Source organism: Danio rerio, chromosome 13, assembly GCF_052040795.2.
Source record: "Danio rerio strain M-AB ecotype USA chromosome 13, GRCz13ab, whole genome shotgun sequence".
In the NCBI taxonomy this organism is placed as follows: domain Eukaryota; kingdom Metazoa; phylum Chordata; class Actinopteri; order Cypriniformes; family Danionidae; genus Danio; species Danio rerio.
This window is the reverse complement of record NC_141033.1, coordinates 37449991-37464337: the sequence shown is the minus strand read 5'-3', so window position 1 is coordinate 37464337 and position 14347 is coordinate 37449991. Positions and strand designations below refer to the sequence as shown.

Genomic DNA, 14347 nt, shown 5'->3' with positions numbered 1-14347 from the left:
CTGCTCAAAATAAATGAGCTCAATTCCAAGTTTAAGATTTCAATAACAAAAATAGAGGATATAAGATTAGAGAAAAACAAACAAACCAACAAATAATTAAAGGGAAAAAGGGAAAAACAAACTTACTGTATAATAAGTGAAAACTAATAGGAAATATTTATTTTTGTTCTTTAAATTGTATGACATTTGTATTTTCTGTACACCCCCACCAAATTTTAAAAGGTGCCATATGCTAAACTGTTTGTGATATATTTGCAATATCTTTTGAATAGAACCTCACAACGCGTTATTGGCGGCTTGCTGATTCATTATGTGTTCAGAGCCATAAAGTAACATATGTCTTGTTTCCAGGGCTGTCTGATCCTGAGCGATGAGCTAAATCACACGTCCCTCATTCTGGGAGCCAGGTTGTCAGGAGCAACCATTCGAGTCTTCAAACACAACAGTGAGTACATGTTCGCAATATTATGATATTAATACATGTCAGGTCACTGAGTGTGTTCAGTTATGAACACAACTACTCAGCGTCTGTAAATTCTGAGGTCATCACCTTAATGGTTAGTAACTACATTTAAGCATTAGCCTGCGCCGGGCTATGTTTGGGTTTTATATTAGCAGTGCTTTAGGGATTCCATAGTGGTTAATGGCATTCTTGTGTAGCTACTGAAGAACTTGAGCGCATCATTCTCCAGAGGATCAATGAGAATAGTTGATGCATGAACAACAAAAGCTTCAATGTACTCTTACAGCATCTGGCCAATAGTAGGTTGTGTGCCACTGATTTAAAAATGGTCTTGATTCAAGCGAAAAAGTATTTTTTTTAAACCTAACTCCATTTCTCTTGGCAAATTGTTCAAATTGAGCACAAAAGATGATTCAGGTTTGTTTGATTATGGTGAGAAGTAATGCTGTATTTGGTTTCCTATTGAGTAAAGTGCACTTCCAAGTTGGAAATACTTGCAGAGGCACTTCTATTTTAGTTCAGATACGGGTGTGTGATGTATTGTGGGTGGATATGATACACTAATGATAAATATTTACTTTAAAGTAAATGAAATGCATCAGTGAGTCAAAGTTCATTATTAAATCATAATCCAACCTGTTTAGCAAGCAGGAGTGTAAAACACAGTAAATTATTCTCTTTGTTTAAACAGGTACATCTGCGGAATAAGTGTTTGCACTGCATAGCAATTTATTTGTTAGGACATGTTTGTTGACAAATACCTGCCCTGTGTTAGCCTTTAAGTGGTAGATCTGCGTATTTTGCTTGTTTTTCAGGTATCCATGAAGATTTGTGAGAGTCAGTGACTTTGAGTCCAAAAATATACAGACAAACCAAACTGAAATCCAGGCTTCCCACATGAAAAAAATGCTATAGTAATCAATAGTAAATACTATAGTATTTTTGATCCATACTGTAGTAAAGTACTTGGAATAACCTGTTGTGGTGATTCTATAGTTGATATACTAATATAAACTAATCACCCAATACTGTAGTTTTCTATTGCATACATTATACTACATTATAATACACCACAATTTACTGTAGTAAAAAGTATTTGTACTGTAAAATGTATTACATTTTATCTGTTACTATAGTTGATACTACAGTGTGTTGTAATTAGGGTTGTAACGGTATGAATTTTTCACGGTATGATAATCGTCTAAAACAATACCACGGTTTGACGGTTTCGCGGTATACGGTATGTTACAAATGTTACAAAATAATAGAACAGTGAAGCAAATTTGACTTTTTCCAAATAATATATTTTTAGTTACTATAAACAACACCACTTACAATGAACAAATAAAAATAAGAAAATAATAAATAATGTGTCAAAGTCCAAATAAAGTCCAAATAAACATGGTGCAAATCCTCAGTAAAAAATAGATATAAATATTTACTATACTATAAATAGTTACATATCGAAACTAGATTCAATATGGAACATCCTTAGGTTTTATGTGCCAGCATGGATATGGTTGTCTGTGGATATGGATTTGGAAATGGTTGTTTGCAATGCAGACAAACAGCTGCACCTTCATTTGTGTCTTTTGAAAACAGCAAGAGCAGCAGTTCGTCTTTGCTGTGTCACTGTTTTGTCATGTTTCTGTGCTGCTGTGCATGCAAAAGTACTTAGTATGAGAATTATTTCATGCAAAACTTTTTTTTTTTGGCGTTTTATTTAGCCGCGCATAAATGTATGCCTTTCTCTCATTCCGTGTTGTTCAAAAAGCTTGGTCCACAAACAAAAGCGAAACCTATGCTTATTGGTTGTGATGTAGCGAGTTTGAACCAATCTGGGCATGGAGGAGGGATAATGCATCAATGTATCATGTCTGATTTGTCCGGAGACACAGTGACGAGCGTTTCTTTGTCAAATCAGCGTTGTCAAATGTTGATGACGTAACCGCACTGATTCCGGAGCCTCTGAAAGGAATGTTATGATCCACGAATGTTATGTGATACAGCACTGGAAAGCTGAGATTATCTTCTTTATGCCAATCTTTGAATTGTATGAATCGGATCAGCGGATCAAAAGTTATTAAACATTTAAGAGCAATACTTATTTTTAGCCGCGGGCGGCTGTCTCGGTCTTTAAGGGTTAAAACCGTTAATATGCAATTGTTCATGGTATGATAATCGTGCACGTTCAAATCGTGGTAAACCGTCATACCGGTATATTGTTACAACCCTAGTTGTAATATTCATTAACATTCATTCATTCATTTATTCATTTTCTTGTCGCCTTAGTCCCTTTATTAATTCATAACAGCACTACCTACTGCGCCACTGCTTCACCCTATTCATAAACAAAGAGTTGTAAATGCTAAAATGTATACAGTGTAATGGCCTTTACTATAGTTTTACATAGAATAGCTCCTCCTCTTTTAAATAAAACAGCCAATAGCGTTTTAGCACAGCTTTGCCAGTGTAAGTGACTGAGCTAAGCGTATCAAATAAAAAGCAAATGAGAAGCGTCTTGAAGTGGGTGGACTTTACTATAGTATAGTTCAAAGACACTGTCGCCACAGCGGAATGAACTGCCAACTTATCCAGCATATGTTTTACACAGCGGATACCCTTCCAGCTGCAACCCATCACTGGGAAACATCCATACACACTCATTCACACATTTCAGCCTACCCAATTTACCTATACCACATGTCTTTGGACTTGTGGGGGAAACTGGAGCACCCGGAGGAAACCCACGCCAACATGGGGAAAACATGCAAACTCCACAGAGAAATGCCATCTAATCCAGCCGAGGCTCGAACCAGTGACCTTCTTGCTGTGAGGCGAACGTGCTACCCACTGTGCCACCGTGCAGCCCTACTATAAATGAATGTAATATATGACTTGCCACTTTAAAAACTGGACAACCAATGAGATATGCTTTTTGATCACATGCCGAGAGCTTTTACAGTAAAACACTACTTGGTGGCGCTCAAGTGCAAAACATTCTAACTGAGTGCACAGCAGTTATAGACCAGACTTAGATGGATGGGTTTAAGCGAAACAGTCAGTCTGTTAAATAAACTGAATGTTATTTACAAAATTATCACCTTTAAGCTAACGTGACGGTAGCCATTGACTTATATTTTATGAATCACAGAGGACTAGTTTAAGCTAAAAATCTTCAACTGTATAATTGTTATATTCGAAAGACAGTTAGTGACCTATATTTTGAATACCCTGAGGGTATTAACAGCACAATTTCATTGTTAGATGAACTTTCCCTTAAATGTTTACTTTGAGTGTTATCCATCATTTGTAGATAAGTGCGTAATGTTCAGAAGTCAAAAGATGGAACTTGACATTAATCCTGCTGGAAGATACATAATCAGAAGCAGACTATAGCATTTTTTTTAAAGTTTCTCTTGTTGGTGTCTGCTTATACCCATTGGATTGACATTGAACAGCTCCTCCTCTTTTAAATAAAACAGCCAATAGCGTTTTATCACAGCTTTGCCAGTGTAAGTGGTTGAGCTTAAGCTCATCAAATGAAAAGCAAATGAGAAGCGTCTTAAAGGGGGTGGGACATGACAGATAGTAGAGTGCATTTGATTGGTCAATATTTGATAAAAACTGACGTATGAGGATAGCTTGAAGAGATCCTTGTAGACTAACATACTGATACTAACATCCAAAAACGTTTTAGATGTTAAAAGAGATTTCATGTTTTAGATTTTAATTTCGCTGAACCTTTAAATTCCCTAAATGTGCTGCAGACACAGAATATTCGGAGAGGGCCTTTGTTTTAGCTTTGTTGCTTCATTAATTATATAAGAACTTGGTGAAGGAAAGAATTGAGCATTTTAAAAATAAAAAACCTAAAATCAAATTTTGTCATTTCACTTCAAATGTTTTGAGTAACGTACATTTTGAAGTGAGTAGGGGGGTTTCCACTGCACACCAAAAAGTTTTGACTCCAAACGTCCATAGCCAACCTGCATGACAGCATAACAAATGTAAACAAAGGCAGAGTTTGACATTTAGGCCCACACACCTTCCGATTTCACGTGTCACTCTTCCTATTCACGTTGTTCTTGGCCTGAAAGCTTTGTTTAGGTGAGTGTATTTCAGGACTGCGTGGATAAAGAAAGCAGGCTGTGTCCACATTGGCCTTCACTGGCCTAAATATGTCCACCTGTTTGAAATGAGGCCACTTTAATGAGACACTATATGGAACAGCCTTTTCTTTGGTCCTTTTGTCACTTTATATTCATGGAGATAGAAGGGAAGGGGAGAAGTTTGTAGGGTAAAAGTGGAGGAATGAGACCAGGATGTGACACAGGTCAGAATCCAGTTTGTAGTTCAACTCTGCCATCTGTTGGCCAGTTTGTAACATTACAATGTCTGTTTATTAGAAGCTTTGGGCTAGTTGTTTATAATGTGTTTTTGGGCTTATTTACATAATGCACTCATGCATTTGGGCCTACACAATAAATGGGACCAACCAATAATAGTGCCCTTGAATATCCCAGTGTGCAATTAGAACTCGGTTTCACATAACATCACTATTAATCATTGTAATTTATTTCCCTTTCCTTCAATGCTTCAGGCTTTGCCAGTCATTCCCCCTAGGATACAATTATTGGAAAGGTTTTTTTGCAGTAAGATGCAATTTAGCTTCGGTTAATGTTTGTTTTATGCAAGTTCATGCTGTAATAAATCAGATCATTGAATTCAAGTAATTTACCTGATAAAGAAACACTCTTCCACATACACAAACAGCTATTTAGACTTATTTTGGTGATGTAGGGCAACTATTTTGTATATATTTGACATCTTTTTTTTTTTTTTAGTCCTACTCTGGGAATAGTGACATATTCAATTCAGGTTTTGAATACATGGATTAGCAAACACCAATGTAGTCCTGCATGGCAAAATATGCTTTTATAAATTTGAGTTTTTGACTTGTTTGTAGCCCAAATATCTTAAAGTTCTTAAATCAAGCAACATTTTCTAGACAAGAAAAAAAAACTAAATTAAGTTTTTTTTATTAAGACAAGCTTTTTTTTGCCAATAGGGTGTTAAGTTTAGATTTTCTAAGGCAAAAAAACAACTATTTTGATGACTTAGGTCGATGAGGTTTTGTCTAAATATCAAACAATTCTTAAATCAAGCAGCATTTTTTAGATGAGACATTTTTTACAATTTCTTTACATCATCAAAATTAAAGGTGCTATATGTAAGTTTGACACACAGTGGTTAAACTAGGTATTACATTCCTGGATCAAAACAAAGGAAGCGCAGGTTGCCAGATTGACCAACAGGAGTGAGTCTGACTATCGAACCTAAAGGCTGATTTAAATCGTGTTCTAAATAAAGCAACAGCACGCAAAAGAAGCAATATTTTCCATATTAAAAAGAGTTTTTGTTCTAACCAACACCTCAAATTGATATTTTAGAAACGGCTTCTGTTTCTTGCAGCTGAACAGCAGAAAACAATGATCACCTCAGGTACACCTCATGTGCTTCATTCAGTGTTAAATGCTTTCAATGCGAGTTTGAATGCATTTTACATTACATTTATTGCCATATTACTGAAAGCAGCAGCAGATGGTTTACCTCAGATCTTGAAAATAAAATAAATCGTTTAAAATTCAACTTTAGAACAATGACTCAAAACCAACATATGTACATTTAATAATGTTAAAGAGGTTTAATATTTATTAATTAGACTATACACTTTACTATTTCATGAGTGAGTGCATATTCTGTGCTTCTGAATGCCTGTCGTGTTTCGTCTGGTGCCAAATTGCTTATCACTGCAAATCTTGTCACATAGCATGTTTTGACACGGGGTTACAATGTAACCTGCTCACCTAATGTTTATGTTGGTAATATTTATATTATTTGCTTATTAATGACCTTATGTGGAACTCTAAATTTGCATCGCATTTCGGAGCCTGTTACTGTCCACTGGAGGTCGCATTTCAGTCAGGTACGCATGCTTTCAGAGTCTATCTGAATGATTTAATGAAATATGTGGTTTTCCACCAAGGCAACCTGGGGTGCTGAAATATAATTGGCTAAACTGGCATTGGGCTAGTCAAAGAGCCAAAACAAAGACAGCGTTCTGGCACGGATTGCCTATTTTCAAAGCAGAATACCTGATTTTTAGCATTGTTTTTCAGACAAACAAGAATGTTCTCCTAGCATGTTATTTTTTTAAATATCTGCAAACATATTATGGTATTTGTATGCTTTAGAAGAGTCAAAAACTTACAAACAGCACCTTTAAGTGAGTTTTTTTTAAACAAACCTGATTGTCTGCCAAAGGACCAAGTAAAGTTTATATTTTCTAAGAAAAAAAAACTATTTTGATGACTTCTTTGATTTTCTTACTTTGAGGTTTTGTCTTGTTTCTAGTCAAAATTTCTAAAAAAAAAAAAAAAAAAAAAAATTCTAAAATTTTATAGTCAAGTAAACAAAATTTTTTACATGATCAAAATTAAGTAATTTTTTTTTTTTTTGGCAATTTTTTGTACCAAATTGTCTGCTAATGTGGTAAAGTTTAGGGAAAGGGCAATGAACACCTATCTTGACCACATATTCTGAAAAAAAAATTCAAATATTTTATACATTTTAAATTCTGCAACAAGTCAAAAACACAAAGTAAGACAAACATTTTTTTGCAGTGTGTATATATACCAAAACCTTATCATTATTCACATGCACTAGAGGCATCTAGAAGCATGATCGGTTGTTTGCAATTTGTAACGAGCTTAGTCTTCTAGTCTAGATCTAATCATACAGCCATATTTCTTTTGTTCATGATCAGCACGAGAACATTTCTTATAACCAAGCCTTTTTATAAACCTTTATAAGTGTCTCATTCTGTTTGCATTGGGAAGATGCATAAAGAAGAAAGCTCTTTGTTTGGTTAGGAAAAAATACCAACTAAGGGTGTGTATTTCTTTTAGCTGATTATGTCAGTGTGCTTGTTTTGTGTTTGGTTTCAGACATGCAGAGTCTAGAAAAGCTGCTGAAGGAAGCGATTTGCTCCGGGCAGCCTCGTACCCATCGCTCCTGGAAGAAGATTCTTATAATGGTGGAGGGCATTTACAGGTCAGAACGCTCGTGGATGTTATTCGGTTATATTTAGTCCATTCTTAATATAAGCAGTTGCATGAAATAAAGCAGGAAAGCAAAATAAATAAATAAATAAATAAATTAGTATTCAGCTTAACTTATAGCTTGGGTTACTTGACAAAGAAGAAATAAATAAAAGATAGAGAGAGAGATTTACTATCTCTTAGGGTTTAAATAACCAGTGGCAGTTCTTTTGGATGCAGTGGAAGTGCCTCTTTATTGCTCTCATTTCTTTGGGTTATTCTGATTTGTTGGTTTATTGAGGCCAAAGTCTTCAGTGGTGGATGCGTGACCGTTTTCAGGCTTTTAAGCATTGATAACACTTTTTTGTAAGGTCATTTGTTGCATAAATCTGTGCTCGCTGTGCTGTGAACACTGAAGCTTCATGAATTTTATATGAAATTCACGCAGGATTATAAAAGATTATGAATGATTCACTAACTTGCAACCACACCTGTACAAGGTAGCCAGATCAAACCATTTAGAGTGCATTGTGCTGTCACAGACAAAAGTGGGATTTCTTAGAACTACTGTCTAAGAGTACCGAAGGTTTATTTATTTGGAAAAAAAAAAGAGACACAAAAAGTTATGGATTATAAGGCATAATGGGTATAATGATTATTATTATGCTGTTATCATGCTAAATATTACAATGTAATATCCATTTTAACCTAAATTAGTTATGTAAAATACAAAAAAAATAGTAATGTTTTGGTCAATACATGAGGCTAATTTGCATGTATTTACAGTTAAAGTCAGAATTATTAGCCCCCCTGAATTATTAGCTCCCAGTTATTTATCTTTGCCATGATGACAGTAAATAATATTTGACTAGATATTTTAAGACACTTCTATACAGCTTCAAGTGACATTTAAAGGCTTAATTAGGTTTAAAACTGCTTTTATTCTAGCTGAAATAAAACAAAGAAGACTTTCTCCAGAAGAAAAAATATTATCAGACATAGTCAAAAATTCTTTGCTCTGTTAAACATCATTTAGGAAATATTTTAAATAAGAAAAAAAAATTCAAAGAGGGGCTAATAATTCAGACTTCAACTGTAAATACTGATACAAAGTCATTTGTGCTAAAAATACCTGTACATTTTAGTACACATGACATGAACATGTATCTGTTCATTCAATTTTTTTCACCAATACATATTTTATGTAACTATTTATTTTTAATTGTTACTGTGTCAGAACCTGCTGAAGTGCTGTGTGAGTCCACAGAAAATTTCCCCTTGAGGGACAATAAAGTTTACAAACTTAACTAAACTAAAACGTCCAGATTTGGCTTCAGCACTGACTAATCTAATATAGATTACAAAAATAATATTGTATAGCTTCTGTTCATAAGATAGATTTGTGAGGGTGTAGTTATATATTCTGAGCACTTATGTTGATCCTGGAACATCATTTTTGTATGAAAATGTACTTCATACCCATTTCTTACCCCTAAACTTAACCATAACTGTAAATTATTCCCAATTATTCAGAGGGTAGTAATAGTTGGATAACAATCATGTAGAAGTGCATAAACCTAACCATAAGCCTAAACTTAACATAAATTGTAAACGTATCCCTTAATTCTGATTGGCTGATTAGAACGTTGTTTCACGATCAACATAGATTTTATTCCAGGAGCATGTCCTACTTGGTGAAATCATGACTGGTGACATGAGCAAATCATACTAAAGTATACGAATGAGATTCATACTATTTTAAATTAATTACTAAATTAAAAGTAATGAATAGCTGTAAAGAAAAAAGAAAAAATTAAATGCATTATTTGAAAATAAAATGCAAATACTTTTTTTTATTTTGGTTATATTGAAGCTCTATTGTGATATATTCAAGTTAAACTAAATGAAAGTGAAACAAATAAACTTGGCAACTAGATTAAAAAAATAAGTCCAAAGTCCAAAGACATGCGGTACAGGTGAATTGGGTAGGCTAAATTGTCCGTAGTGTATGAGTGTGTGTGTATGAGTGTGTGTGGATGTTTCCCAAAGATGGGTTGTGGCTGGAAGGGCACCCGCTGCGTAAAAACTTGCTGGATAAGTTGGCAGTTCATTCCTAACAATAGAAATGAACTGCCGCCGTATTAATAAAGGGACTAAGCTGAAAAGAAAATCAATGAATGGATGTATTTGCTAATGTTACTTATTGCATTTACTATGGCTGCACAATATATCGTTTTAGCATCGATATCACAACGTGCGCGTCTACAATAGTCACATCACAAGATATTCAATGTTGAGTCTGAATTATAGTTGGCCAGCATCTACAGAATTGTTTTTAATTACTGCATTCATGTGGAATTTATATGATTAAGGAAAAAAATAAAAGTTTTTCTCACTTAGAATTTTTGTCTTGTTTCATAACATATCCACAATATCTACATTTCAAAGCGAAAACACGATTATTGTACTTGTTTTAAGGAAAAACTCAATATGCTATACTATATTCTTACTTGATATAACAATTTTTAGGTTTTTGGACTAGAATCGAGATATTTTTTGTGATTTTTTTTTTTGTGCATTGTGATTATTCATTTTCTGTACCCAAATACTGTTAGACTCCTCAGAAAACCGTCAAATAGAGCAAACTATCCTGTGAAATTGAATTCATATCGCAATTTTTAAATTGCAGAGAAATAAAATATCGCAATTTCAGATTTTTCTAATATTGTGCACTGTGCAGCCCTAGCATTTACTAACATTAACAATACATTTTTTTACAGTAATTGTTCATGTTATGAATTTGGATTTTAATAAGGACTAATGAAACCTTATTGTAAAATGTGACTATTTTCAGTTCAAATTGTGTTTATTTAAAGTAATAAAGTACATGTTATTTATTTATTATTTACATTTTAATTGTAGTCACAACCCTGTTTTATAAACACTATAACTGAAATCTTTCTTTCTTTCAGTATGGAAGGCTCTCTCGTCAGGTTGCCAGAGATCATAGCGCTAAAGAAGAAGTACAAGGCTTATCTATACCTCGATGAGGCCCACAGCATTGGAGCCGTGGGGCCTACCGGTCGGGGAGTTACAGAACATTTTGGGGTGGACCCTAAAGAAATAGACGTTCTGATGGGCACCTTCACCAAGAGTTTCGGGGCTACCGGCGGGTACATTGCTGGCAAAAAGGTGGGTAACATCCAATACTTTACCATCAAGGTCATCAATAGTCAAAAGGCAGAAGTCAGTCTAACATTGCACAGAAATTCACCCGTAGAGCTACTGTTTGTCATATGGTGACGCTGGTGCTGCAGAAATCACTTGTGCCACCTTTACTCAACATGCATACCATTCCCCAGACTCAAACACACGGTCTGGTTTCATGATGTAAAACTACATATGTTCCCCAAATGTCAGTCACAGTCCTGTCATACCTCCTCTCTCATCTCATTACTCCATTAAAAAAGACCACTTCACTTCATAACCACATCACGGACATGGCAGTTGATTATAAAAGACTGAAAACGACTGCAGGCTTTTTGAATTACAGATACTTTGGAGAACAGAGAGAAAGAGAGAGAGAGAGAGAGAGAGAGACCCTGTACATGTGTTGTGTAATAATAGTTGTTTAATAAGGTGAGACTGTTGGACGATTGCCAGGTCAGTTTTATGGCACAAATCAGAATTGCAGGTTTGGACAGGATGCTTCTTAAATGGCACTAGGCTGTAATCTATACCACTCTTCAAAGTTTTGAGGTCAGTATAGGATTTTTAAAAACGTTTTTTAACTTAGCAAAGCTACATTTATTTGACTGACATTGTAATAGCATTGAATATAACTTTTCTCTATATGAATGTTTTTACTTTTTTTTACAATTTAACAATTAACAATTTACAATTAACAATTTTACAATTACTTTTATTTATATATTAAAGCTGAATTTTTAAACATTCTAATATACTGACCTCAAAGCTGAAAACAGTTCTACTTAATATTATTTTGTGGTACAAGTTATTGATTTTAGCATTGTTAGATGAATAGAATATGATCAAAAGAACAGCATTTATTATAAAAAATCTTTTGTTTTTTCATTTAATATATATTTTTAAATGGTCTAGTGATTTGAGAAGGCTTCGCTTGTTTTATTATTGGATGAATCAGTGTTTTTGAATAAATCTCTTGAATGATTTAGTGAGAAATATAAATTTGAAAGGCTGCTTGCCAAGTACTGGCATAATAGTGTATTTTAATTATAATGTTTGGTGAACTATACTATGCAGATTAAAAGAATACAGCAGCAGTTGTGTAACCGCCGTCTCTAGGTCAAAAATATGTGAATTACGGTTAATAGGATTAGGACTGCTGTGTGTTTGTATCAGAATCATGATCTTTAAATAATGAAATATAAAGCATTAGTGTATTTAATATCCTAGCAATTTCACCACAATATAATATAAGCAAAAAAAACAACATTGAGCAATTCATAGCATTGCTATGGCTTAATAAAATCATAAGCATTGATAAATACAACAGAGCAAAGAAACAATTCAAATCAACAGTGCTCAGTTTTCTGGGAGTCGAGCAAACTAGAAGGTAGACAACATGAATAATCAAATGTAAAACAAGACTGAATAGTCTTTATCGTATACATACATAAATAGTTACAGACATTATCATTTCTTTTCCCAAACATCTATTAATTGAATAAATATTTTAAAATTTATATTAGAGAATATTTGGGTTCAGGAAATATATGAAGGGAAACATTTAGAAAGGTGTCTTCTGCAGGATGCTTTTTAAATATCATTCATTAAAAGAAACTTATATTACTTTTAATCAGTGTCAGTGTTACGATTGTAAATAATTTATTCATTTTCCTTCAGCTTAGTTTCTTATATATCAGGGGTTGTCACTGCGGAAGGAATCACCAACTAATCCGGTGTATGTTTTATGCAGCAGATGCCCTTCCAGCTGCAACCCTGTACTGGGAAACACCCATACACTCTCACATGCACGCGCACACATACTCATACTCACACTAGAGTCAATTTAGTTAATCTAATTCACCTATACTACGTCTTTAAACCGTGGGGGAAACCGGAGGAAACCCATGCCAACACAGGGAGAACATGCAAACTCCACACAGAAATACCAACTGGCCCAGCCAGGACTCAAACCAGAGATCATCTTGCTGTGAGGCAACAGTTCTAACCACTGAGCCACCGTGTCGCATTGTAAATTGTAAATTGTAAATTGAATATTTAATACAGGTGTTTCCATGAATGTAGCTAATGTTGCTGATATGACATTAAAACAAACATTGATTCAAAATAAATGAATAAATGATTGTGCTTTAAACAGACTTGAAATGCTTACAATCACAAGCCTTTAAAATGATACAACTTTTGGCAACATTGCGGAGTCACTTCAATGTGTAAGTGTGTAACTGAATCTACAGTTCAGAACGCACGGGACTCGTGGATTAATAACTTTTGAACTTGTTGGTTAATACAACATTTATAACAATTGCAGAGAGATTGCCTCTCGCGTTATTCAGATCATATGTATGAAAGCATTTAGGCTTCCCTGTAAAATATAATGATGATGGAAAAAGTTGTTGTGGGACCTATCTAAATGCTTTCTTAGGTCATTAATTGAAGGTGTTTTCTGTCACTGTTTGTTTAGCCTGCATAATTCATTCAGTGTAAAGCTACACAATCAAACATTAAAACAGCGTGATCTCAATTTAAACCTGCGCAACATAAATGATAAATAATAATTATCTGCATATGTTTGTTAATCCTTCAAAGCGCTGCATTTAAATCTGCGTTTGATCGAAAGAGATTCAGTTTTTACACTTTTTCAGTGAGCTACAAACAATTAAATATTACAGAAGTACCTGGGAGAACAGTTTATAGTTCATATATAAACACTGATGTTTATGGTGAAGATTAAAATCACAGTTTAATGGAACTTGATGCTGGTGAATGTTGTAGTAATAACATTGTATAACCAATGGGTGGTGACAAACAACCATCAAAATGATGTCATTGAATAGGTTTTTAAAAATTATAATAAAACATGAAGTTTTATGTGTAAAATGTTGAATCATTAATTGAAAATAAATATGATCTATTGTACAAGATGTTTAGCATTATCAGCAACAGTAGCAAAGATCATTTTTCATATGGAATAGTTTCCTTTTTTGTCAGCTGGTTCTTTCTTGATTTTTATTTTTTAATAAAATTACAGGTTCTAAGTTCTGTTTGTTAAAACCAATGCTTTTTTTGCAGTAATATTTTTGTATAAATGGAAAGCTTTTGACATTTGTCTCCTCTCTTTTCAGCTGATCCGTAAAATGGTCCGATCTGTGACTCAAAAACCGTAGTGTGATCCAAACTCTGAGATTTGTGATCCATTACACCACTAGAATTCACACTCTGCAATATTGAGGTTTAAACAATGTATTATGCAGACCTACTTTTTAATCATAATTAGTCATAATAAAAAAAAAAAAACTCATATTCCCTTCAGTAAGATTGACAGTTTATTTTTAATAATGGTGCCCAGAAGCTGCAGAGCAAACCAGCTGTGAGGACAGTGTACACAGGCGCAGTGGGAGGTTGGCCAAACGGCTCCAGCCAGTCCTTCGCTCCACAGATGTGGGTGGATTTCGGACACGTTCTCTTAACTGACTTATCTTACGCCGTTTCCCCAAAGCTCCCAGGACCTAAAGCTCTGCAGATCTTGCACTCTAAGTGGAAGCAGATGTTTGAT

At 34.3% G+C, this 14347-nt stretch overlaps 2 protein-coding genes across 14 annotated transcripts in view; one reads left to right on the top strand and one right to left on the bottom strand.

Annotated features, from left to right (window-relative positions):
* The window catches only part of LOC141377032 (uncharacterized), a 316142-nt gene that overhangs the window by 230034 nt on the left and 71761 nt on the right, over positions 1-14347 (bottom strand). The window lies entirely within an intron of this gene.
* The window catches only part of sptlc3 (serine palmitoyltransferase, long chain base subunit 3), a 60370-nt gene that overhangs the window by 21888 nt on the left and 24135 nt on the right, over positions 1-14347 (top strand). For 3 of the 5 annotated variants that reach the window (XM_087277801.1, XM_087277800.1, NM_001003562.3), the window contains exons 6-8: positions 352-445; positions 7474-7579; positions 10539-10758. In XM_087277801.1, coding sequence (XP_087133927.1) covers positions 352-445; positions 7474-7579; positions 10539-10758 — 420 coding nt within the window. Of the gene's footprint in view, positions 1-351; positions 446-1278; positions 1618-2700; positions 6923-7473; positions 7580-10538; positions 10759-14347 lie in introns of those variants that run through there. The other 2 variants (XR_015505090.2, XR_015505089.2) reach the window with 2 other exon arrangements.